Below are 27185 nucleotides of genomic sequence, written 5' to 3' on the forward strand. Positions count from 1 at the left end.
CACCGAGCGCTGCGGCACGCAGTCGACTGGCTTTGGTGGTGCGCACCGCTGGCGAGGTTTGGGGCGAGGATGAGGAGCTGCTCAAAAGTGGACTGGCCTGCGGAGGCGTGGCACCAGGAGGCGTATAATTGCCACCCACAGCGCTGCCAATACGCAGCGGCGATAGCAAATTTTTGCGACGCTTTGAAGGCGACGGCGACGCTGCTGCTGTCGATGTTGTCGATGTTGCACTTGCAACAGTTGTTGCTACTGTTGCTGCTGCTGTTGTTCCTGGTTTGAGCACAATTAGTGGCGCTTTGCTGCTGTTGGGCGGCATGGGCGTGGCGTGACTGTTGTTGTTGCTGCGACTGAAGCGGCTGAAGCGACTGTTGTTGCTGTAGCTGTTAGTGTTGCTGCTGCTGCAGCTGTGGCTGTTGTTGTTGTTGTTGCTGGTGTAAGCGTAATGAATGCTGCATTTGTTGACGCTTCCAGCGGCAGCTTTTTATGTGGTTCGCTGTGTGTGTTCAGAGTGATAGTTGTTGTTGGTTGCAATTTGGGGGAAAGGGGAATGAATACGCGTGAATTTTAGAAGACATTAAAGTTGTTTTAGTTGTTGCTGTCACTTGTTTAAGTGTGTGCGTGTGCATGTGAGTGTGTGTGTGTGTGTGTGTGCAAGCATCAATTGCACAATATGCAATTAAGGTAGCAATCGCTGCTGGGCGTGTCACTCGCTCTCGCTCTCACATCGCTCGATTGATTGATGCGAAGCGATGCGATGCGATGCGGTGACAAAAAATTGAGGAACTAACTTTGCCAATAAGCCGAAAAAAAAAGCCAAACTCTCAAGATGTCATAATAAGCGAAAGTTGTCACGTCTGGCGGAAGATAGATTAACTCTTAAAAGGCATTAGATGCAGTTTCCGGTACATGGGGCAGTGGAAAAATCAATTTAAAAGCATGTTTAAAGGATTAACTCTTTGGCAAACTTACAAATATAGAAATTAAAGAGCATAAACAATATTTAAATATCATGTAGATATCTAACAAGGAAATGCTTTTTAATTTATAACATTTCAAACTAGTTTAGAAAGGTGTAACTACTAAAAGGAACTCAACTAGAAGAGATTTTGATACTTTTCAATAAGTTCGTTCGAATTGAAGTTTAAAAAATCAAATTATCAATTTATTATAACTAAAACTGGTTTAGAAACATGTATTTTTTGAATGCGACTAATCGACAAGATTATTTTTTGGAGTCTTTAATTGAATAATAATATACTGGGAAACAATTTAGTTTGTCAATTTTATTATTACTCTTTAATTTTATAATAATATAATGGGGTACAATTTAGTTTAGCCTTAAGATATTTTGGCACGAAAGTTTTTCTAACAAGCTTTTTTCAACTAGAGATTAATATGACATATTATTAAACAAATCTCATCAGGAAATTTTGTTTATGGGTTTGATTTTATGAAAGTTGCAAATATAGGGATAACAAAGCACATAAGATAGCATATAATACAGATACCCTTTAATGTAATTTAAATAAAAAGCTGTTTAGAAAGATGTTTTTATTGAATATGACTAAACTTCAAGATTATTTTGTTTTTTTATGGGACTCACTAATTCAATAATAATATAATTGGGAACAATTTATTTTAGCCTTAAGATATTTCAGCGCGAAAACTTTTCTAACAAGCTGAGATTGATATGACACAGCTTTGGAGACGCACTGAAAGCGCAACATTTATTAATGAGCTGCTCGTATCATAGACAAATACAAATACAAATATGTATACGATTATCAGAGTCAAGTTTAGTCACTACCCAAACCCAAAAGATTTGCGCATTTTATTTCCATTCCCCACAGCTCTATCCACAAATGTACATATACATTTATTATATTTATGCTTTGTACTCTGTCCCTTGGGCTTATGTAATCGCCTAAATGATTTCATAATCCTCACAAAGATGTTGACTCTTAAAGCGAATCTCATCTGACACATCTGCCAAAGTGTACAGAAGAAATAACAATAAAAAGAAATAAAGAAAGGGAGATATGAGGGCAGGCAGAGAGATAGATGAGAGATGATGATGAACAGACTCCGTTCATTGCCTCTTCTCGTCAAAGATCACTAAACTTTCTGGCTCGAACATTGCCCTAGACACGATTCCCGAAAGTATGAAAAAATACTAAACAAAAAAAAACCCACAACAACAAAAAAAAAATGAGGCAACAATAACAAACAAATGAAATTAATTCCGCATAAATCCAAACAATAAAATTGAAATGAACAAAAGCCGGGCAGCGAAAGAGTAAAAAATTGCAAAATTGTTAAATATTGAAATCAATACAAAGACTTAAAAACAATTCAAGAGTGCATCGACTATATACTATATACTACATATGGTATATGGTATATTTGAGCAACGCGATCTATAAACAAAAATAAACTCTTTCGCTTTGCAAAATCGATCTTCATCAAGTTGTTGTTGATGTGGCAAATTGAAAACTATTTAGGTTTTGATTGAGCGTGTGACATATCATATCATATGATATGATATGATATGGAACACACACCACACTCATTTGCCTATCGATGCTATGCAAATGTGATTGTGTGTGTAACTAACGATCGATCCTCAGTTCAAACGACTTTTCGACTCGACTCGAATTGAGTTAACTCGAGTTAACTTTCTCGTTATGAGAGCTTGTCAAAATCTATGTTTTTTTTTCCTTCCTAACTCTTTTTTTTTAAATTGATAATAAAAGTGGCCGCAGTTGAATGAATGAAACGTTGTAGGTTCGATCGAATTGATAAATAAAAAAATATAAAAAATTGGGCACAGCTTGTTGTATCTTCATGTTTTTTTTTTTCTCTCTCCACTTTTTATTTATACCTTAACCTATTAGCAATTTTATGATGTCTTTCATTTGCCTAAGTTGCGTGAAGTCGGCTCCCAATATATGTATGCTATATGGGAGTTTAACCCACTTCCGTCTCCCCCCTCTCTTTTCTTATTCGTTCTCCTCCTCATTGACGACGACAGCGTGTGACTTGAGACTACCATTCAACACAAAATCAAAATGTACAAATAATCTTAATGACAAGCAAATCTATTCACAAAATTTCGCAAAGCCGATCTATAGATCTCCACAGATATGCATTCAATAGATACATTATTGTGACAGCGGCTCTTGAGCAAAAATTGCTTTAATCATAATATTTGAAACTGTTTTGAAATTTTGCGCAAATTTATTTATTTTTTTTTATATAATATTCGGACATTAACTTCACAGCAACACAGGTGTATAGATCTAGATCTATAAATTAAACTATAGACTCGAAGGTCTTTTTTAGCCTCGATTTTTGTGTTTTTGTTTTTTTTTTTGTTTGTCTCGCTTGATTGGCAAACCGTACAAAATCCAATTTAGTTCAAATTACTTTTAAGTGTTTTGCAACATAGAAATCAAAAACAAAAACGTGGCAAACATTTTCAAGTGATTTTCTGCAAAAAAAAAAACTCCACGAGAGTTGCGCCCCTTTAGGACAGAGTCTTTACTCTACGATAGCTAATTATGGTCTTTATGGTCGTTTTTTTTTTGTCGGTGGGAAAGCTTTTGGACGACAGAACTAATGAATGCGTTAAGCTGATAGCTAGAGCAAAAGGTAAAAGGTGTAAAGGGTAAAGCTAAGCGGAAGCTGAACTAAGTGAAAAAAAAATAGTTGTGAATTTGCTGATTGACTTGGAAAAAAGAAAAGAAACATGATGAAGAGGAGCTCTGAAGCTGAAACTGCAGTTTCGTAGCAAAAGCAAAGCTAATTAGGAGAAAGCAACCGAAAGTCATGGCAGCTCATTGACAGATTACAAATCAAGCTAAATCAAAGTAGGGAAATTGAATTGAGGAGTAGAAGCAAAGAAGATGCTAAATGCAGGCAAAAAAGTAGGAAGGAATCTTTCAAATCGTGAAACTGAAAACTAACTTTTGGGAATCTAACTAAAGGAATCTTCTGTTCATTGTATGTAAAGCAATGTGAGCTAAGAATATGATAAGAAAAGATTGAGCAACTATTTAACATTTTGAAATAACAAGAAAGCAATGAATATTGCTAACGGATTTAAGAACTCTTGGTCCTTAAAGGAGTGACATTAAATATAATATATGTATGTCGTAAGTATGTTGTATGTATTTTGGGTTGCTAAGCAAGCAATAGAAAAGAACATTCAGAACTTTTTATATAAGGGATGACTGGGATAGAAAGCTTAAGCAAGGTTTGATATGATTTTATTATATTAAAGATAGAAGGTGAGTAAATAGTTAAACTGTTCTGATAACTGAACTCAGACTGCATTTAAAGCACATAAATATTCTTAGAAGATGCAAAGCTAGAACTTTTTTATAATAAAGCTGACTTGGACAATCATTTTAAACACAGGTGACTGCAAACTTTAAGTACTATTAAAAAGATAAAAGCGAATTCTTTAACTGATTGATGCCAAATTCCAACTTATGAGGCTGTCCTCAAATGAAGTCAGTTTGATGATAACATAACTTGCATATTTTTTAGTTATAGCTTTTTAAAGTGTTGAACTAGACAGCCTGACATAAAGAAGTAAATGCATTTTGTACAATAGAGTCATAATGTTTAAAGTATGCATTAAAATATGTCTCATAAAATTTAAGACACCATTAAAAACTGGAAGCTGCAGCTAATCTAAAAGTTCTCAACGAATGCATTACAAGCGACAATTTGGAATTTGTTAAGAGCATAAAGCAGACTCAATGCAGTTAAAAAGGAAAGGAAAGCAAGGAAAACTTCTTTAAGGAAATTACACAGTACTAGCAATTTAAGAGAACAACAGAGAAAAATGAAAACTTGCAATAAACACGACAAGGACATCACAAAAAGCCAAAGCAAAATAAACGAAAAAAAAACATAAAATGAAGCACTTTACAAAGCGACGTCAGACAACAAAAGACGTCGCACAGATACAGATACAGATGCAGAAAAACACAGATACAATTGCAGATGCAACACACACACAAAAAACACAAAGGCAACTTCTTGAAGTTGTGCACTGGGAAAGGCAAAAGAAACCTTGGGGAAGAGGTGGATGAGGAGTAGGAGGATGCAACTCACCTGAGTTGATGGCTGCGGGGCGTATGATAACGTTGGACGTTGCGTTTGTCTGAGACTGAGATGGCGTTGTGGCCTTAGGAACTTCAACTTCTTGCGACGAATGCGAATGCAGTTGCTCTGGTGCCGGCTTGGCGTGTGTCATCACAGATGTGGCAGCCGTTTCATAAGCGGAGCTATTCCCATTTGTTGACGATTGCGGATCTGCAGCGCCGCTGCTTCCAGTTGCTGCTGCTCCAGTTGTTACTCCTGTTGCTAGTTGCTGTTGACGACGTGTGGGCGATGGTGAACTGTAGGATGAATCGCTGTGATAGCCGGCTGCTGGCGGTGGCGGTGACGAGTGTCCCGCACTTTGGCGGCTGGCGGAGCGCGGAGTGCGCGTTATGAATCTGCAAACGATTGAGGGAAAAACATTAATGAACTTGTGAACCAAACACACACAAACAAATTGAATGTATTTTTAGCAAACTAATTTACATTTACGCCCAGCAAAATTGTATCTGTCAGCTAGATAGATAGATATGTAGATAGCAGTCTGAGTTATCGCACAAAATATAAACACACTCGATTAGTTTTTGGCCAGCGAAAGAAACGGCAAGAAAATCAAAACACACAAACACACTCGGTTGGTTTGTATTATTATTATTTTTTCGGGTTTCCGCTAGATGATGCGATGCGGCGCGTTGTTGCCTCGACGCCTTCAAACACGCTCAACAACTGCCGACGGGCAGACCGAAAGTAATGCTGGTAACCCAAGCTCGAGAGCTCGATCGACCCGCCAGCAACAACAACAACAACAGCAAATGTTGCAGCAACAACAACAACAAACAAACAAGCGAGCAGCAGCAGCAGGCGAAGCTAATAACCAAGAGGTTTTTTTTTGGGTTTTTGCCGCTGTTTTGTTTGTATATCTTGCAGATACACACAACACTAGCAATCACACTCATTCACACACACTCACACGCTCTCTCAACTACAAATTGACTCAACCGAAAAAAAACACTCAAAGAGCGAAAATTCGCACATATGTTTTCGTGCCAGGTAAAGAGATAGAGATACGTAGCGCGCGTATCTGTCAGATACAAACACACAGTTGGGTGTTGCTTGCGTTGTTGTTGTTGCGGCTGTTGCTGCCACTTTTATCTGCAACACATCAAGAACAAAGCGCAACAAGTTTGCTTTATTGTGGCTGCTGCAGTTGCTGCGCATGCGCAGGTAGCCCGAAAAATGTATCTCAATGTCGTCTGGTTATTGTGTTGTGTCTCGTTGTGTCTGCCATGTAAATGATATCCATTGGAGCACAGCTTCAGTTCGTTTCCTCTTTTTTTTGTTTGTTTTTGCGCGCGCAGCTGTTTATTGCAATGCACATTTTACAGTTGTTCATTCAGACAGCCGGACAGTCAGTCAGTCAGTCAGTCAGTCTGTCATTCAGTCAGCCAGTCATTCGGGCAGTTTGTAAGGCTGTCAGTTCATTCGTCAAGTAGAGTCTGCAGACATTTAAATGTCGCGTCGACTGTTTACTTTATGACGCGACAGTATAATAATTTTTTTGTTGTTGTTGTTGTTATTGTTGCCCTTGTAAAGACATTGGGCACGATAATTTGATCATGAAGTGGGTAATTCACAAAATCTGACAAGACGACAGCACAAGAAGTTGAAGCTGCCGACCGAGATGGTTTCTCCTCGCATGTGACAGCAGCCACGACACACAAAACTGATTGATAAAGGCCCAAGACATTAAATACCGAAGAAAACCTTAAAGAAATGCCAGCGGTCTCGGTAAAGATACAATTATGATAGGTGAACTATTGAGAGTAATTGAAATGAGGAAGGGGAAGAATACTTTACACTGTGGTCACTAATAAATCAACGCACTTATCTTTGAAAATTAAGCTGAAGATTTCTTAAGGAAATGCACAAAATCGATGGCGAAATATCTGAATCTGATCTGTATTATTAGGGTAACTATTGAGAGTAATTGAAGGGAGGAAGGGGAAGAATACTTTACACTGTGGTCACTCATAAAGCGATGAACATATCATATCTTTGAAAATTAAGCTGAATGTTTAAAAGGAAAATGCACAAAATCATTAAAGAAGTAACTGAATTTTATCTTTATTTAATCTATATTACAAGATATATAGAGAAATTGAACTGAGGATCGATAAAACATCCATGAAAATGAAGCTGAAGATTTCTTAAGGAAATGCACAAAACGTTTATAGAAACATGTGAAATTCAACTTTTTCATATTAAAGTATAAAGTATAAATATCTTTCACAATAAAACTATGCATTTTTTAAGGAAGTTGAGAAAACCATTGGAGAAACATATCTATTCATTTATCTATCTATCATCTATTTATTCTAGTTCACATAGCAGTTGATAATAAAATATATAGCGCCTTTATGCAGTGTTCACTCTTGAAACTAGAAATATATCTTGTGACAACGAAGATTTCCTAATGAAATGGACAAAATTATTGAAGCATATGAAATTTATCAATATTATAATTAACACCTATTCATCTATTTAAGCAGTTTTGGCGAAAATATTTGTGTACCATATCTTGTTTATGATGCTGTCCCTTTTAATACAGTAAATAGATCTTTAAAAATGTAACAGAAGATTTCTTATAGAAAAACAAATACACATACGTTTCTTTTGCAATTGGCCTATAGATTTCTTAAGGAAGTGAACAAAATCTTTGGAGAATTTAACTATAACGATATATATTTTACTAATCTAAATATCAGTTTAAGCCTGCTCATTTAATTGATATAGTGGAAACATGCTCTTAAGAAATACCTAGCAAACATAATAATTATTTATGATTTATTACAGCTAACATCTTTAATAACCATTTCCGGGGCGCTTCTTGCCAACCGTAAAATAAGGTAAAGCTAAAAGACTGTCATCTAATACCAAGTTTAAGCAAAACGAAAGACTGCTCTTCTTTTTAATTGAATGCTCTTAAGATGCTTATCGAATCGACCTCGAGAGCGAGGGCTCTGAAAATCCAGCTCAAGCAGAGAACAGACAGAAGACATCATTACAATTTCAAGGGTACATTTTTTTGTGGTATTTCGTATATCGATGCGGATCATCATTAACGTCTCTCGTTGCGTTTGCGAGACATCTGTCAAAAATGGAAAATTCCATTAAATACTCAAACTCAAGCGGGAACTATATGAATTTGACAGCCAGCTGGCTATGGAAAAGAACTTTCCAACTTGTTGGCAAAGTCAAGGAAAAGCTTTTTACAGGCGGGGGACAAAGCAAGCAAACAAAAATAAATAAAAGAAAGACGAAAGGAAAAGTGATGGCAACCGGTTGCGGTTGCGATTGCGCAGCTGCAGCTCCGAAAGCGAAATCAGGACTTTGTGAAGAAGAAAACCGCCAGACGTCGCGACGGCGACGAGGAGACAGCGAACTGGGCCAGACCGACGACGAGAAGATCTCGACGGTCTCGACTTGGTCATAAAAATAATGGTCTAGAGTAGATGTTTGACCACAGCAGGTGTCTGGGGCGGGGATTTAGACTGAGACAAAGAGAGAGGGGAGAGAGACAGCGTTGACATCGCATCGGACGCCATAAATACCACACTTAATTGAACGCATTCAAATTTTTCGTTGCTCTTCGGAACAAATTCTACACGTTGAATGCATTTTTCTTTAGACAAATTTTCTACTCTTTATTTTTATTTTTCATTTTGTATCTTTTCTCATTTCTTTTGGCGTTGTTTGTTGCTGTTGTCGCTTTTATGAGGCATTTTTGTAGCGAAAGCCGCAAAGCAAAAGGCCTATGGAAAACTTGTCGCGTAGTTTTCGGGTTTTCAGTTTCAGTTTTCGGTTTTCAGTTTTCGGGTGTACAACAGGTGCTTTCTATAGAGACGTTGTTGTCAGGTTCCGGGGTTGTGTAGACTTGACTTGGCTTCGGCTTTGGCTTTGAGTTTGGGTTTGCTTTTGGGTTGGGTTGGGGGTCAACTTTAGCAGCGACAGCGTCAATGTGCCATTCGTTTTGATATATCTCATTATAATTGATGGAAACGTCGAATTGCCAACAGAAAAAAAAAATAACAGAAAACAGAAAAATGGGGAAGACAATGGACAAACATAACAGCGCATTAATACCAACAACAAATTTAACAATAAACAGATTTGGTTTGTTAACAGCCAAAGCCAAAAAACCATTTGCTTTTTGGGGGCCCGCCATCGGAATTGTGTAGCAATCTCTATAAAGATTTGTGTGAAGAGAGCTAACAAAAAAAAATACAAACCAAACCACAACAAATGGCAACGGCATCAATTGAATGCAATTTGTTTCGTTTTGTAGTCGTGTTTGCTGCTGCTGCAGCTGCAGGATTAGACGAAGAAAGACTTTCAAATGGGAGAGTTCAACTTTTGGCTTTTACGCGTTGATATCTCACTTAAATGCTGGGCTTACAAAAAGAGTCAGAGACAGAGACTGAGAGCTCGTCGAATGCCAAAGATTAATTATCTGTTTACACAGTTTCACTTTCAGTCGTTAATATGCATGTAATATGAGTAAGGTAATATCATTTGTCATGTTTATGTTTATGCATTGGTCATTCATGAATTTCAACGCATTTGCAGTGTGTGAGTCATTGTGGAGAATGGACAGAAGAAATGAACCTGGCATTGGAGTTAGATACAAAAAGAAAGACTCGCTTTGACACTTTCAATTGTTGAGCAGAATATTAATAATGTATTGTCATAGACTTTGTCTTGATATTAATACACTGCGAGGTAATAGATACAACAAGATACACAACATATTCTGTAGTCATATTTCAGACACAGACAGAAAGAAAAATAATAAAACTACAGGCTAGTGAGCTCGATGGGGAAATGTCCGCTTACCAATTTTTTTTATAAAATCAGAACAATGCATTATTATTCAAAAATTTTTTCGAATTTTTTTTAGTATTATCGAATAATACTAAAATATACTGATTATGATTCCAGGAAATTTGCTTACAATCAAATAAAATCATAGAATTTATTTATATTGTGTAAGGCATCTGGTATATCAACCACTCTAGTGTATATTTTAAGATATACTAAATAATGATTATGGTATATTTTAAGCCATACCAAATATAGCCTTTGGTATATTATGAGACATACCAAATATTTGTTATGGTATATTTTGAGATATACCCAATAAAGCCTTTGGTATATTTTAAATATACCGAATATAGCCTTTGATACATTTTAAATATACCAAATATAGCCTTTGGTGCCTTTTAAATATACCAAATATAGCCTTTGTTACATTTCAAGACATACTAAATATATAAATTTTTATATCTTAAGATGTACCAAATATAGTCCGATAACAGCCTTTGGTATATTTTGAGATATACCAGATATACTCTTCGGTATTATTAATTTATTGATATTTTATTAATTTATTGATATTTAAAATATATTAATTTTATTGAACTTTTCGATATATTAATTTAGTATATTATTGAATATCAAGCACTCGACTTACTTAATTTACTTGTTTCTACGACAAGTCACGATTGTTATTCTAGATTTTAGAACCTAATTTTTTCTCTCAGTGTAGTGAATGTGTTTGCTAAGTGGACAGATATATTTGTTACGCATTCTGCACGCATGAATCTCGTAAATTCGGCGAGTCAATTATATCGAAAGTCCTTGAAACACACACGCACTCATTTTCACGCTTAATTGGCGACCAAAATGTATGGCCAATCAAATAGCAGTACTCGTATATAAATATTAGGTTAATTGGAGCAGCTAGAGGGAGTCTCTCCACTCTGCTGCCACGTGACTCTGACTCTGTAACTGTGACAACCCAACGCCACTCTAATGGCCAACAGCCGAAAATATGAAAAAAAATAAATGCTAATTATGCGCGTAATTGCGACATGAAGAGACAACAAATACAGATAGAGATACAGTCGCTTAGATACGCAGTTACGAGATACATTTTTGGTGGGTGGTTGGCTAACTTACCTGCGCGCATTAGTTGCCTGATGATTGGATCGAGGCTGTGCCTGAATCGATTCAAGTGCAGGTGAATGAATTTCTACTGCAACTGGCGGCTGATGATGATCGAATGTGGGAGATGCACTATGATGATAATGATCTTGATGATGATGTTGGTGATGGTGATGACCGTTTAAAAACTTCGCCGACTTGTCAATGGTGGAGCTCAGCTCCTGTTGCCAACGCGCCAGCGTATCAAGCACCTCGCCCTGATCAAACAATTCCTCTGGTTGCTGTTGCTCTTTGCTCCCTTGCGGCTCCTCCTTGCTCTTGTCCAGACAACTCTTGAGCTCGGGCAGCGACATTTTCGGTGGCTCAACAAACATGCGTTCCGTATTCACGGGCATCATATCACTCTGACTAAGCAGCACCTGTTGACGCTTCTTGGCCACCGGCTCCAGACTTTTAGCTGAGCGCAATCGTGTCTCCACAATTTGTGAAGGTTGCTCTGCTGCTGCTGCTCCAGCTCCAGTTGCTGCTGTTGTCTGCTGCTGCTTGAGGTAGTCTGTGGGTGGCAGCGAGTTGGCCTTGATGCAACTCAGATCGGTTACCTTGTGACTAGAGTGCAGAGCATATAACGCACCATTCTCATCATCATCGCTGGTGCCATCATCATCGTGATCGTTGGTATGCTTGTGAATGCGTTTCTGTTTGGTCAGCTGCTTATCCAGCTGCTCCGTGGATGGCTGCTGCTGTTGCTGCTGCTGCTTGGCACCGCTCATTGCGGCTCTGTGGTATTGGTGGTGCAAAGGCCAAAAGGTCGCCAGCGTGTTGCTTTTTTGTTGCTGCTGTTGTGTTGGTCGTTCCAATTGCGGTTGCTGTTTCTCGGGCTGCTCCTCGTCGTTGCTGCTGTTGCTGTTGCTCGTTGTTGTGGTGTCCCCAACGTCGAGACCCTTCTCCTTGCATATTATGTCGTACAGCGCGCTAATCGGACGCGATTCGCTTCGCACTCGCACCGCACGCTTCGAGCGTTGCTGAAATCGCTGCGTATGGCGACTGCTGCGTCCGCTGCTGTTGCTGTTGTTGTTACTATTTGTGGTTGCTACTGGAATCGAGACAACAACTACTTGACTAGCTGGCTCTACTACGGCAATGGATGGTGATTTACTATGACTACGGGGAGAAGAATTGCTTTGCTGCTGCTGCTGCTGCTGCTGTTGTTCACCTTTTGTAGGGCTCACAGACGGTGGCAAGGATTTGGCGCAACGTTCCTTGCTGCTTCTTAGCTGGCGTCTTGTGTTGTTGCTGCTGTCCGTCGAAACAGTGTCGCCAAGACGAAAAAACGCTGAACGTTGCGGTCCAACTGTCGCTGTGCTGCTCTTGGGGAAGCTACGTTGCTCCACCAGCTGTGTGCTCGGGGTGCTGTAAACACTCTGATAGTTCTCGTTCAAGGCACCGACATCCGATGCATTTGGCGTATGGATGCGCAACTGGAGATCCGTGTAGTAAGCGGGCGTTGTATGATGATGAAAGTGCGGATGTTGTCCACGATACGAGACTTTCGATTCGGTGCCCACAGATTCGTCAGATGGTTGTGGTTGTGGTTGCTGTTGCTGTTGTGATTGCGGTTGTTGTTGCTGGCAGCTAGTTTTGGCAGTGGCAGATGCTGTGGATAAGTCACTTGAGGCCGCAATGGTTTCTGCAAAACACACAAGAGAAGAAGGGGAAAAAACATTTTAAAAACGCCGCTCAAAGCAGAAAATGTAATAAAAAAAAGAGAATATTCATTTAGTTAAAATGCTTTATTATACCCGCTACCCATAGGGTAGAAGGGTATTATAACTTTGTGCCGGCAGGAAATGTATGTAACAGGTAGAAGGAGGCATCTCCGACCCTATAAAGTATATATATTCTTGATCAGCGTCAACAGCCGAGACGATATAGCCATGTCCGTCTGTCCGTCTGTCCGTCTGTGTGTCTGTCCGTCCGTCCGTATGAACACCTAGATCTCAGAGACTATAAGAGATAGAGCTATAATTTTTTTTCGACAACATTTGTTATGTTTGCACGCAGATCAAGTTTGTTTCAAATTTTTGCCACGCCCACTTCCGCCCCCGCAAAACAAAAAAATCGAATAACAAGCGTAATTTTAAAGCTAGAGTTCCGAATTTTGGTATATATAATAACTACTATAGTAGTTATGATTTCTGAAAATTTGGTTGCGATCAGATAAAAATTGTCGAAGTTATAAAAGAAATATTTTTGTATGGGCAAAAACGCCTACTTACTAGGGGTCTTAGTTGCTTTGGCTGACAATCTGGTATATTGTGCCGTCTATGGTATATTTTGAATGCGGTACTATGTCGATATACCAAATATACCATTTGGTATATTTTTAGTATTTTTGCAGTATATTCGGTATATTTTGAGAAAATACCGCAAATTATATTTATTTTATTCAAAATGGGTAGCGGGTATCTCACAGTCGAGTACACTCGACTGTAGCTTTCTTACTTGTTTTTTTTTTGTTTTGTGTATGCACAGCGTGCAGTTAAGGTTAAGCAAATCTTGGCAGCAATTAAATTGCACCTGAGCGTACTCGTATTAATATCGCGCGACGTCCCAAGAACAACCGTGTCAAGGTGAGGTGAGGGTTGCACTCTTTTTATAGCCAACAACCCACAATATGTATAAACACAAATTCACTTTGGGTAATTCTTATAATTCTCATTTATATGTATAGTAGTAGTATTTTTGTAATGTGCATAGCATAACATTTCTTTGGGCATTTCAATTTGTTTCTCTCTCTGCACTTATTTCCCCGAGTCCCAATTTTATTAGCCATGGCAAAAGGCGATTAGTTGCGAGCATTAAATTGTTTCCTTCTTCTTCTGTGTGATTGGGCAAAAAATTGAGCTAATTAAGCAGATGAAATTAGCAGGTGTAATTCTTCGTTGCCAGACACAAAAGTAATGCGAAAACGCATGAATTATTTTTATATCTTACAGTGCATTCAGTACATTCAACTGTCTGAATGTTAGAAAAAAGTCTAGGAATCAAATCACCCAACACTATTTGAATAAATGAATAGGATTTGATTGAGGTTCTATTTATTATTAAAGTTATTAAGTTAAAGTTGAAACACCGTTTTTATATATTTTTTGTGCTCTCTTTGAATGAAATAGTATGTCGATATATCAATTATAACTATTGCTCTAACTTAGTATTTTTTTTGGTATATTCATTTTAATCTAGTAGTGTATAGAAATGCCAAGTATAGCCTTCAATACATTTAGTATATATATTTGGTATATGGTATGTCGATATATGATTTATAACCTTCGGTATTTTACAGTATTTTTTCGGTATATAAATTTAAACATAATATTTTATCGAAGATACCAACTACAACCATTGGTATAATTCAGTATTTTTCGATATATATATATTGTTGGTATATTTTTGGTATAATACCAGACTGCTTCCGTCATAGTCGAGCACTGTTGAATGAAGCGTTCTTTCGTATTCTTTTTAGTTTGTGGATAAAAAGGATATTCTCAGACTACATAAAAAAGATTCCTCCATATTACATTCGGTAATAAGTCAACCTTAACTTAATAGTTTGTGGGTGGAATATCAAAAAAGGTTAAAGTGGAATTTATATTTTCGTAAATGCCAAGGAACCAAATCGATACTTTTCAGAATTTATTAACAATTGAAGGACTCTATTCTTTTTCTGGCCCTAGCAGCAAATTGTGCAGAGCATAAATAAAATGCTCATGGCAATATTTATAGCAAAGGTTAGAGTGCATTTTTTTTGGGTTTATTACCATCGAAAACGTCTCCTTGGAATATATATTTGCAATTGAAGGACTTTAGTTTGCATCATAAAGTTTCCTTTCTCATTTTACTGTCTAGCACACACATCACATTTAAAATAGCAAAGGTTAAAAGTTCAATATGAATTTCTCGCAATCAATCTATGCACTTTTATTCCCACATATGCCGCATGACATTTGCAATTCCTGCTGGGGAGCAGCGCACGTGCCCACATTTGTTGTGCCAATTGTTAAATGCACTTTGACTGCCCCGAGTGACAGTTGTGCACATCATGATGATGAAGCACTCGCAGACTCTATAGAGAACAATTAATACACTTGCCCATGGTCAACTCATTAGCACAAAACCCAAATCCGCGCAAAAAAAAGGAATCGACCAAAAGTTAATTCAATCAATTGAATATAAGACCACGAATACATGAAAAACGAATACAAATACAAAATGCTCGTAACAATAAAAGAATCAAAGAATCAGCAGCCAGCCCTCGACATGTTAAATTGTAGTGGGCGTTGAAGACAAGCTGTGGGCGTGGCATGTGGCAAGGCTGGCGCTTGGCAACGCTCTTTTAATGTTTTAATTGTACAATTTTTTCGGTTTTCTGTCTGCCATGGGTTTTCTGTTTTTTTGTTGTGCATACACATATGTGTGTGGGCAGCTCCGCAAGAGGGAAAAAGTATGAGACTTGAAGAGAGAGAGACAGCTGCAAACCCTTTAAAGCGTTTATTGGAATTAACGAAGCAAAGTTGGAGGGAACGGGCAAGGGAACACAACTTGGACTGGGACTGTCCGCACATGGCCCAGAGACATGCGTGTCTGTTGTTTATAAAATTGAAACTATGACAAATGCTCGCCCACATTTGCCAACTTGTTTCGGTCTCTCCATGGCGCCCCTCTCATCGCCTCTTTTGACTCCACGATTGTTGGTTCTCTTTCAGACGTAATTGAATTAAAATCTGTCTGCTGTTGATATACCCTATGCAGAGAATAAGCGAGTCAGAAAGCTACAGTCAAGTGTACTCGACTGTGATATATCAAAATAATATACCGAAACTAAAAAATAGTTCGAGACAATATACTAAAACAATAAACGGAAACTAAATAAATATACCGAATATACTGGTTTATATTTTCTTGTAAATATGCCAATATACATATACATACATATGTTGAAAATGTGTAGCCCAATATTACCGAAATATACTACTACATTCAAAATATACCATAGAGTACAATATATACCAAACTGTCAATAACCAAAAGGAATTAAAACCTGACAGCTCTTTTTAACATTATACACATATTTCTTGAGTTTATTTATCATAAACTCTTTGACAACTTCTCCGCAGTATTCTAACTTTACACTTTACACTTTAAAGGGTATCTTTTAGTCGTTGTCTAGATGTCTGCCGACTCAATTCTTCATTAACTCGCTGATACGTAAGTGGCCCAATCGTGTAATTTGATTACTTGACTCACTCTCCCTACAACTACTACAAACAGCTGACTTCCTCGCCTTTCCCCTTTTTCCGTCTCGCTAACTATCTTTATAATTAGCGCGCTTGTAAAATGCAATTTCAATCGATTTGCTCGATTTTGTAGTTATTAAAAAGTGCAACTACTTGTTGAGCTTGATAAGATATTCGAGGGTTTCTTCAACTGTTTAAATATTTGCATTTCGTTTGGCTGCCGTAATTTCAAGTGCAAATATATCGTCGACGAGAGAACAAGTCTTTTTTTTTTTTTTGTATACAATTTCGTATTTGTATGCTAATTGTTTTGATCATTTCTCATCATAAATTATATCGCATATAATAACGATCAAGTTCGTTGAGCTGTTGCATTTGCTGACCATTTGCCTGCCAGTTCGACCACAAAATTTACCCACGTTTTTTTTTTTATTTCATATTTAAGTGTAAATTCATGAAATTCTTTCCTCGCCGCTTTTTGCCATTTGCCAATCTGTCTGGCTGTCAGATTGTGTTTTTGTTTAACACACACAACATCCATTTTGATTGTCAGAGAACTAGATTTTCTTGGCAGCAATGTTGAAATCGAATGTAACAAGTGCCTGACAATGAATCAACAGATAAGAGCAAATATATACGAGTATGTATGTATGAATGAATGTGTGCGATAAGCAAATGTATGATTTTAATTCAATTAATTTCTATATTCTATACGTAAATCCAACAATTTAATTTATTGTTCATAAAACGAAATAAACGGGAATTTATGATGGCCATAACAACAACAAAATATTGAAGAAATTCCACATTTTGCTATAGCTTGTATATCCATTCAATATGCAAAGTTGTTGACTTGGCGTCAGGAGGAATATGTGAATACCCTGCGCCCCCTTCTCTTCCGCTCCCTCCAAAAAACACTCAATCAAATGATGAATAGCTAACACCGGTGCCCTCTCAACTGCCGCTGTTGCCGGCACATTTTGCCAAACAGCTTTAATATGCACAAGAGGAAAAAGGAAAATAATTGAAAATAAATATTTGTTCAGCGTAAAAATTTAAAAAGAAAATGCGTCGCACATTTAAGCCGAGTGAACTTTTAACTAAAAACAAGTGAGCGAACTCTTTTAACTAAAGTTTTGAGCTTAGTTTTTGTACCTGACACAACTTTGTGTATATATATTGTTAATCAGTGTCAACAGCTGATAATGTGGTATATTTTGCCCTCTATGGAAAATTTTTACCCTCTATGGAAAATGTTTAATGTAGTACTATGTCAATATACCAATTATAGACTTTAGTATATTCTAGTATTTTTGTGGTATATTAAATTGGTATATTTTAAGAATAATACCTCATTATTTTGCATTTATTTAAAATGAGTAGCGAGTGTCTTACAGTCGAGCACACTCGACTGTAACTTTCTTACTTGTTAATATTATTGTGTAATAATATTCAGTATATTTTAAAAATAATACTTCACTGCTTTGATTTTATTGAAAATGAGTACCGGATATCTCACAGTCGAGCACACTCCACTATATTTTTCTTACTTGTTACTGCACAAATGCAGTATATAAATGCAATTGCCCAAAATAAATAAAACTAATGCTTTCACTATGTACTTTTGCCTTGTGCTAAGCTATGTAAATGTTTGCTTTAATACCTTCAGCGTTTATTATCAACGAGTGTTAAAGATTAGATAAAGAAAATAGTTCTGTTGTTTACCAAAAGTTTAAACGTTGCTTGCCTCTTAGTTAGAAGCATCCACACATTAAATGCAATGAGATTGGTTGGCATTATTATAATGCCATATTATGGTTGCTGTTCCATAAATTCCTATCAAACTAAAATACCCATTTTATATACAACTTTCAATCAGCAGATGTCATAAAAGCGAAAACTGCAATCAAAGCTGAGCGAAATAAATTTCTATTTTAGCGCATAAATAAAATTTATCAATTGCATTTACGCAAATGCTAAAATTGTAAAAATGTATACAAAATTGTCGAAAATTTGAAATTTGTTGTGATTTGTAGTATAAACGAAAAACGCCCAAAAGCAGGCAAATTGCCAGCACGCGGAATTCTCCACTGTACTTTGTATGCCAAAAACTGCGATGAGCCAAAAAGACAAAGATGAATTAGTTGGAAGATGGGTATGCTAAACTTTGAATACCCCGCAATAGTGATTCAACTTAATTTGAATGTGAAAATATGTTAATTTGGGCCAAGTTGAAAAGTTGCAGCAACAGATACAACTCTTTATAAGCGTGTTTCTAGAGTATTGAGATACTAATAAATAAAACTAAGCCACACGAAATGCATTTGCTGCATTTCTTGGCAGTTTGCCTTTTGGGTTTATTAAACAAACGATTTTCTTGTGTTGCATGTGAATGACTTTTTGTTGTCGCAGTTGTTGCTGTTGTTGTTGCGGAAAAGTCGGCTAACTAATTATTGGCAGGAAAAACTGAGAGTTGACTTCGCGTAACTAAACCGCTTACACGAGCAACTTGAGGCACACAACAAACAGTTGCACTCACGCTGGCTACAAAACGTCTGTGCAACATTTTTGTGGCTTCAACTGCGTATTACCAAACGCTTCTGTTGCCGCTGCTACTGCTGCTGCTGTGTGGCAAGCTGATTGATCGATTGCTTTGCTTTGGCCACGTTGGTTGCATAATTATTAATTGTCAAAGCAGCAGCAAAAGGCAAAGAGAGAAAACTTGCCTCGCACAAAAAAAGTTGAATCAATATTAAAAAGAAAAAGAACTGCAGTTGCAATCGACATTGCCGTCTCTCGCTTGTTGTCGTTGTTTACAGTTGCAGTCTTATTTTTAAACGCAAGGGCAAACTGCCCACATCGACGTCAAGTGGCAGACAAACTGTGCCTCCAACATTCTCGATTTGCCTGCGCCGCGCCCCCGTCTTCTCTCTTTCTATGCTTTAGTCTGCCTCTAAAAATAACAATTCGAGTTTTTTTATGCCGCCTGCCAATGCAATGCAACAAATTTAATTATCAACAGCAACAACAACAACACAAACAAGAGCAACCACACTGAGTAGGCCATCATCATCATCATCATCATCGTAGTGATCATCGACAACCACATCGATCTCAACTACGCCCCGATCAGTCTACAACAGAATGGCAACCTCTTGAGAACTGGGCAATCTTTCTTGGTTCTTTTGCTGCTGCTTCTCAAGTGCACCACAAAATTGTGAAATTTTGGTTGCAACACAGTGGCAATAAAAATCATTTAAGAGCTGTCAAGTTGTTGGTTATCTTTGTGGGTACTTAAAATTTACTTCAAGTTAGGAGCATTAAATATATACGAGTTATCAACAAATGAAGGGAATTGAAAAAGAAGAAGACAAGAGTGTAATAAAATTGGGTATAATTGGTAAAGAGTTGAGATACTAGCTAAAGTAATGGGATTTTAACAATTAAGTTAGGAAAGGAGGAGTTAATAGAAGAGGAGTACAGAATGAAGATAATAATATACTTTTCTCCTGTGTTCCAATTAGAGAGCTGAACTGAAACTTTATATAACTTATAACTAAGGGATAAAGTTCCCAACTTTAGCACACAAACAATATTACTTAAGATTTAATTTCATTCAGAAATAAATTAACATTTAACTACTGTCATCCCTTTTAATAAGCACCCTCAAATGAATTGGTAAATAATTGCTTTACACACTAGCAAATATTGTCAATAAGATTGTATCCGAGTGTTTGGCAAAATGAATGAGTGTACTATTCATTAACTCAAGAATGATAAATGAGCTAATCATCATTAATTTGTCTGCCGTTGATATACAAAGTTCAATGCCAGTTTTAAAGCTTTAAAGCGGTTCGACTTTGGCATAAATTCAAGCCTATTTTACATGTTTCAAGAATTTATGGTGCCACAAAAAAATAAAGAAAAAGAGTCGCAGTCTGAGTCCAGCATTTTAACAAATGGTCTCTGATTGGAAACAACTTTATAAGCCAATGGAAATGGTGTATTGGGCTCGATTGTTTGGTCGCTTTAGGGTCTTTAGCACTTAAGCCCTTAACAACAAAATAAAACGGTCATACATCAAGGCTTATACACTTTGAAAACACACACACACACACACAACAACATGAAATATCTAAAAACAATCAAAAGCGAATAAAAGCAAGACCCAACCACTGCAGACAAATGACACAATCCCCAAAAAAGCCGGCATCGGGTTAACTTTTGCCCCTTTTTTTATCACCGGCTAAAAAACAAACGAAATACAATACAATAAATTATATAAGGTTTAAGAGGGGGAGGAGGGTTGAGAGAGGAGGCGAGAGTTTCGATTAACAATAACAACAACAATTTGCTATTAAACAAAAGCCATACAAATCATTAACAGTTATTAAACAATAACAAAGAATTTATATAGGAAATTGTTGAGATAGTTTTTGGTCGACGACGACGACGACGCCATCATTCTATAAATACAACATGAGTGGTCGATTCAACACAACAGCACAACACAAAATATAGCTAAGCAATGGTGACTATGGAATTATATTCTGCAAATAGTTTCGAAGGCAATTTAACAATTATAATGTGGTAAATGTCAAGCAAGAATGAAGAGCACTTTGTGTCACATACAGTTCAGCAATTGTTGACTAATTATTTGACAATCGATTGATAACAATTAGGAAAGCTACCCATTTTTATAATAGAAAAACCTTATGGTATTTTTCATAAAATATACCGAATATTATACCACAAAAATACTAAAATATACCAAAGACCATATTTGGTATATAGGTGAAGTACTGCGTTCGAAATATTTAATAAAATGTAAAAATATACTGAAAGCAATATTTGGTATATCGGTAAAGTACATTCCAAATATAACATAGAGGTCAAAATACACCAGATTGTTAGCTAAAGTACGCAATTTGCCATACATATAATATATACACTTTTAATCCAATCGCAATCAATTTCTCATTCTTGAATATTAGCTTTATAATACCCCACTTATTATAACCATATATTCTGCAAATAGTTCGAAGGCAATTTAACAATTATTATATCGTGAATATCAAGCACGAATGAAGCGTACATTGTGTAATATATAGTTCAACAATTTCATGACTAATTATTTGACAATCGATTGACAAAAATTACATCAGAAAGTAACTTGAATATCAGCTCGATAATATCCCCTTATTATAAGCTATTGCCAGATAATTTTGTAATCAATATCAACATCAGCGAGTTCAATAAGTAGCAGCTCATCCTTTGTTTACGATCCGCAATGCAATCGATCAGACTTATTGTAACAAAGAATCTTAAATCGAAAGCTGCACTACTATATACAATATACATATATTGATTACTCGAATATCTCTGTTTACAGTGGGTAATTCAATGCTGATCCCAGCGATTCCCTTGAAAACTTGATACATCTGTGCACCTGTTCAAATAACTAATGCGGCATTGCAAATGTGGAAATCTTATCAGAGAGAGAACAACAGCAGAAGCACTATCATTACTTAATGCTAAATATAGATATCGGCGAGAGATATATACGCGATAGATATACTAAACAGATACTAACTGCGATAGCGTGGCATAATATCCATGTTGCCGCTGCTTTTGCTCGACTGCAGTTGAAAGTGTCGCTGACTGGAGACATGTCGTGGACTATCCAGATTGAGGACACCCTCGCGTATAAGGCACTCCTTGATGGCCAACATATTGTTGCACACACACACACACACGCACACAGACACTGCACTCTACACTAACTAAAATTGGCCACAACTCTTGGGTATATCTTTTATTTTTTGCTGCCTTCGTTTTTTTTAATTTAGAAAGTAAGACACACACGCGTCAAGTGTTATATATATAAATATATATATTTATATATATTTCTTGTTGGATCTGTAGGATTTTGCAACGAACTGACTTGGGCGGAGGCTGGCGCTGCACTTGAGGCGAAAAATAGAAAAGCGCTTTTCACTCGCGTCAACTTTATACAAGACACTCGACGAGCGACCAACGTGCGCCTCCGTTGTGTCGTTGTCGTCGTTGTTATTGTTGCTGTTGTCGTTGTCGTCGTTGTTGCTGCTGCTGTTGCTGCTGTAATTTTCCCCAAGCAAGCAACAACAGTTCGTGTTGTCGTCGTCGTCGTCCGTCTCGACGCTAAACGTTTTTGCGACTGAACGCTAGACGAAAGTATCTAGAACTCGGCAGCTCAGTTGAGTTCTGTGTTCATTTCATTTCAGTTCAGTTTTGTTCCGTTGTATTGTACGATTTTCATTCTTTATCTTTGGACTCTACGAAGCAAAAGAATTAAAACAAAACGCCAACAAGCGGCAACAGCTCTCTTTCTCTCTCTCTCCCACACTCTCTCTATGTTGCTCTCTCCATCTATCTGACTGAGTATCTATGTGAGCTGGTGCTTCGCTTGTGTGCGTGTTTGACTAGAAGCAGCAAAATCAAAACAAAACGAAAAACGTGCAACGGTAAGAGCTACAAGCGACATAAGAAAACGCGTCAGAGCGAGACGGACGGATGCGTGTTGGAGCAAGAGCGAGACAGCAAACTTGTGGCGTTGCGGGGGGCAACAGTTGATGCTCAGCTGTTGGGATGCGTGTGCTGCTGCTGCACCACAGATCGATGGGTCAGCTTGGCGAGAAGCTAACAATATATTGTGCACAGTGGAACCAGTTCGATGGAGTAAAAGTACAATTTACTAAATAACAATTAATTTAAATTTCTGTAATTTATTTTGAAGAACAGGTTCTAATGGGATATTCTAAGGTATAACGTATTAGATATATATGATTCTTTATTAACCAATAAAAATATTTGGAAATTTCAGCAATATGTAGCTCAAGTTACTATTTAATTGTGTTTATTAAAATGTGTCTTTTATTGGAAATGAAAAATAATTTGATGAATAAGTACTCTTTTAGAACTAGTTCATCAAATTCTTAGTTATAATTATTAATAATTTAGTAAAGAATAAAAAATCCTTGACATTTCGCAAAAAATTATTTAATTTAATAAAATTAAAGTTATTTTTTCTGAAATATCGAGAACTTGGTTATTTTTTTTTTATTAAAATTAATAAGATGCTTATACGAGTATATATGTATGGTATAAATATTATATTTTTCTATAATTTCAGGGACACAGATTTTATGAACTTGTTATTTAGAAAACTGGGTTTTTTTAATTTGCCGTTGTTTGTTTCGAATATTTAATTAAAAATGAATAGCTATGCAGTACTATAGTCATTATTTTAATCTGAATACATTCTCAGTACATTTGACCTTCTTTTTTACTTTAACCATGTTTTCAAAAGTTTTTCTCAAAAAAAAATTAAATTTCTGATTCATAACTTTCTACTCTTTATAAAATTCTAGGATTATTTTCGAGCTTGGAATATTTTTCTAAATATCTTTGGTAGCGTACAGAGACAAATATTACTAATTTGCTCAAAATTATCTTTAAAGTGAGACTCAACTAATTTATGAAATTCGAGGGTCATATTAAAGTAGGAAAAAAATCTTCTACATAGATTCTCGATTATTTTTCGAACTGCATTTCAATGTATTGCAACCACTGTGGCAATTGTGTGTGAAAAAGCTGATGGCGAATGTTTGCGAATGCAGTATGGTAAAACATGTCAACAGCCATGGTCAACGCATCAAATCAACTTGGCCATCATCAGGGGCATTAGCTCAGCAGCCACATGTGCTGCTCCACATGCCGTGCAAAAATAAAAAAGCAACGACAAAAACAACCTCAGCGGCAGCAGCAGCCACAAGAAGTAAAACTCATTAAATGCCGCAACTAAAAGCGCTGCGTGGTCTGTGCTGTGTGTCTGGCCATCAACTTGCCCCATTGGCTGCCTGGACTGTGGAGGCATTATCTGGTTTATGAGGTTGGCCAACGGTAAATGCTGCAGGGGGAGCGAACAGAGGAAAGGGGAGGTGAGGCTGCAAATGGAATCTCAACAACGCACACACGTCTAATGAGTGCGTGCCATAATTGAGTTGGCTTAAAGGATGCATTACACAGCGCAACATAAAGCTCGATGCTCGATGCTTGTGGCACGCTTTATTTTGCAATTTGCATAAACTTTTGCTTATGCCCTCGATCAACTTGAGTGTGGGGGTGTATAATGCATAAGGGGTGTGTCTAGGTGCGGGTGTGTGTGCGTGCTTGTGCATTTTAAATATTTATAAAGCCTGCCTCAACTGACCTGTCAGCTGACAGGTCGGACTGTCTCGACTGTCAGAGTCTGAGAGTTAAACCCTGCTTCATATGTCAAATGTCAAATGTGAACTTTTGCTAGCTGCGCTGTGGTTTTCCTCCCCTCTCTCTCTCTCTCTCTCTCTCTCTCTCTCTCTCTCTCTCTCTCTCTATCTCTTTCTGTGACTGTCCATCTGCGGTTGAGTGGATTTTATGAGCTGCAGAACGATTTTTAAAATGATGTTATCAATTTTGCTTGTGGCACGTGTTGTATCCAAAAAACCTGACATAATGCCCCCGCGCATTATGAAGGTCAGCGACAGAGCCAAAGATAGAGGAAGGGAGAGAGAGGGTAGACACATCGGGTTACAGCGTATTCAGAGTTCAAGCTAATTGAGTTTCATTTCATTTCTTCTCCGGCAATTTCCGTTGTGGGCGTCAATTTGCATGATGGATGGTTGAGCTGAGCTGAGCCTCACTAAACTGAGCCGAGCGGATAGATGTTTTGGGATGTATGACTGGATTTTATAAGCAAACTAGTGTAATTGAAACCGCTAAGCGCCACCTTGCGTCAGTTTAAACTGCATGAAAGCGACGCTGATTTATGATTACTCTGAAAAAGTGAGCGCCCGCATTTTTACTTTAATCTTTTACCTCGACGTTAAAGATAGCGAGTAAAGTGAACTTTAAAACCCGCTGATTTCGCTGACAAACTGGAATATTTTGAACTCTGTGGTATATTTTTAATGTAGTAGTAGTAATATCAATATACCAAATATAACCTTCGGTATATTTTAGTATTTTGCGGTGTATTCATTTGGCATATTTTAAGTATATCAAAAATATGATGATATGTGTAGCGGGTATCTCACAGTCGGGCTTACTCGACTGTAGCTTTCTCACTTGTTTTGTTTGCGAGGAGTTCCCCCTTTGCGGAAATTGGCATTGTGATGCTGCCTGCTGCCTGATGCTGCTGCCCACACAATATGTGTCTCCGCTAATTATTAATAATATTTTTTTGTTATTTATAAGTTCTTCGAATTCTCATTTCCGTAATGAGCTGCAATATATTGTTGTTACACACCCGCCACAATTTAATTATTGAACTCGCAGTCATGGCCAAATGTGGCGAGTTGTTTCGCTTTCAATACCCCGTCGCTGTGCGCGGAGAAAGGTTTATGCAACAAGTAATAAAGTTACAGCCGAATGAGGTCGACTGTGAGATATCTATTTTCAATAAATCCAAAAAAATACTAAAATATATCCACCAAGGCTAATTTTGGTATATTATTATACGCTATTGCAGGTATAGATGAGCGGGATATTCATTTTCATGAAAAGCATTTTCTAAAATATACCAAAAAATACTAAAATATACCCAAGGTTAATTTTGGTATATTATTATACGATATTGCAGGTATGGATAGGCGAGATATTCATTTTCATGAAAATCATTTTCTAAAAATATACCAAAAAATTCTAAAATATACCCAAGACTTAATTTAGTATATTATAATACCCTTCAACGCTATAGCTGGCATAGATAGGTGAGATATCCATTTTAAATAAAAACATGTACAAAAAATATACCAAAAATACTAAAAGACTGCATTTGGTATATTACAATACCCTCTTATACTATAGCGGAGAGAACAAGAACTCTCTTAAATCCTCTCCATACATTACTCTAGTATTATTTCCGTATTTTTGAGTATCTACTTTTTGCGACTTTGTTATTTACTACTTGTTTTTTTGCTGTCTTCTTATCGCTGGCTCTCAGTTGGTTGTGAAAATAATAACAATAATGATGTAAACACAAGAAGAATGCATGCACAAAAGGTGCGGGCGGTGCGGACAGTCGCATAAATATCTTGTTTACTATTTGTATGGGCATTTCTCGTTCTGGGGGCATTTTATGCATTAATTACAATTATTAATTAATGCGCAGCTGTGTGTGTGCGTTTGTGTTATGAGTATCGCCAGTCATCCAAAGACGGCAAAAGTCAATTTTCGGATACGAAGTCCGACGTTGATTTATGTCATAATTACTTTCATTAATATTCAGGATATGCGGCGTATGATTGATGCCTTGTCCAGCTCATATTGCGCATACGACAGGTAAGCTGGCAGGCAGACAGGCCAGGTTTTGCATTATTAATGCGCACTTTATGGCCCTGAAAAGCATGGCCAAAAATGAAAGAAATGCCAGCAAAATACCTTATTTGTGTGCACTTTGCAAATGACATGAATAAATAAGAAAAACAACAACAGCTAAAAAAAAAGAAAAACAAATTGCACAAATGAGAGAACGTTGGGAGGAAAATGCAATACACAACAAGTACAAGCCATAAAAGTGTATTGGCTTTTATGAGACTCTCGTTTGTCTGTCCTTCGCAGTTGGCAGTGTTTGGCAGTTAGTTTCATCAGTCATTGGCCAAATTGTTGTGTATGGCCAAGCTCATAATACGATCAATGAAAGTGGATTAAACACACACAGACACAAACACCTGCACAACACACAACACACACACACAC

General features: G+C 37.1%; 1 protein-coding gene across 1 annotated transcript in view; it reads right to left on the reverse strand.

Moving 5' to 3' along the window:
* Positions 1–27185, reverse strand: part of LOC132788284 (uncharacterized) — a 129054-nt gene that overhangs the window by 70533 nt on the left and 31336 nt on the right. Inside the window, 3 exon segments of the mRNA XM_060795617.1 lie at positions 4–477; positions 5125–5510; positions 11131–12802. Of these exon segments, the coding sequence (XP_060651600.1) occupies positions 4–477; positions 5125–5510; positions 11131–12802 (2532 nt within the window).

This window comes from Drosophila nasuta, chromosome 3 (genome assembly GCF_023558535.2).
Source record: "Drosophila nasuta strain 15112-1781.00 chromosome 3, ASM2355853v1, whole genome shotgun sequence".
Taxonomy (NCBI): Eukaryota; Metazoa; Arthropoda; class Insecta; order Diptera; family Drosophilidae; genus Drosophila; species Drosophila nasuta.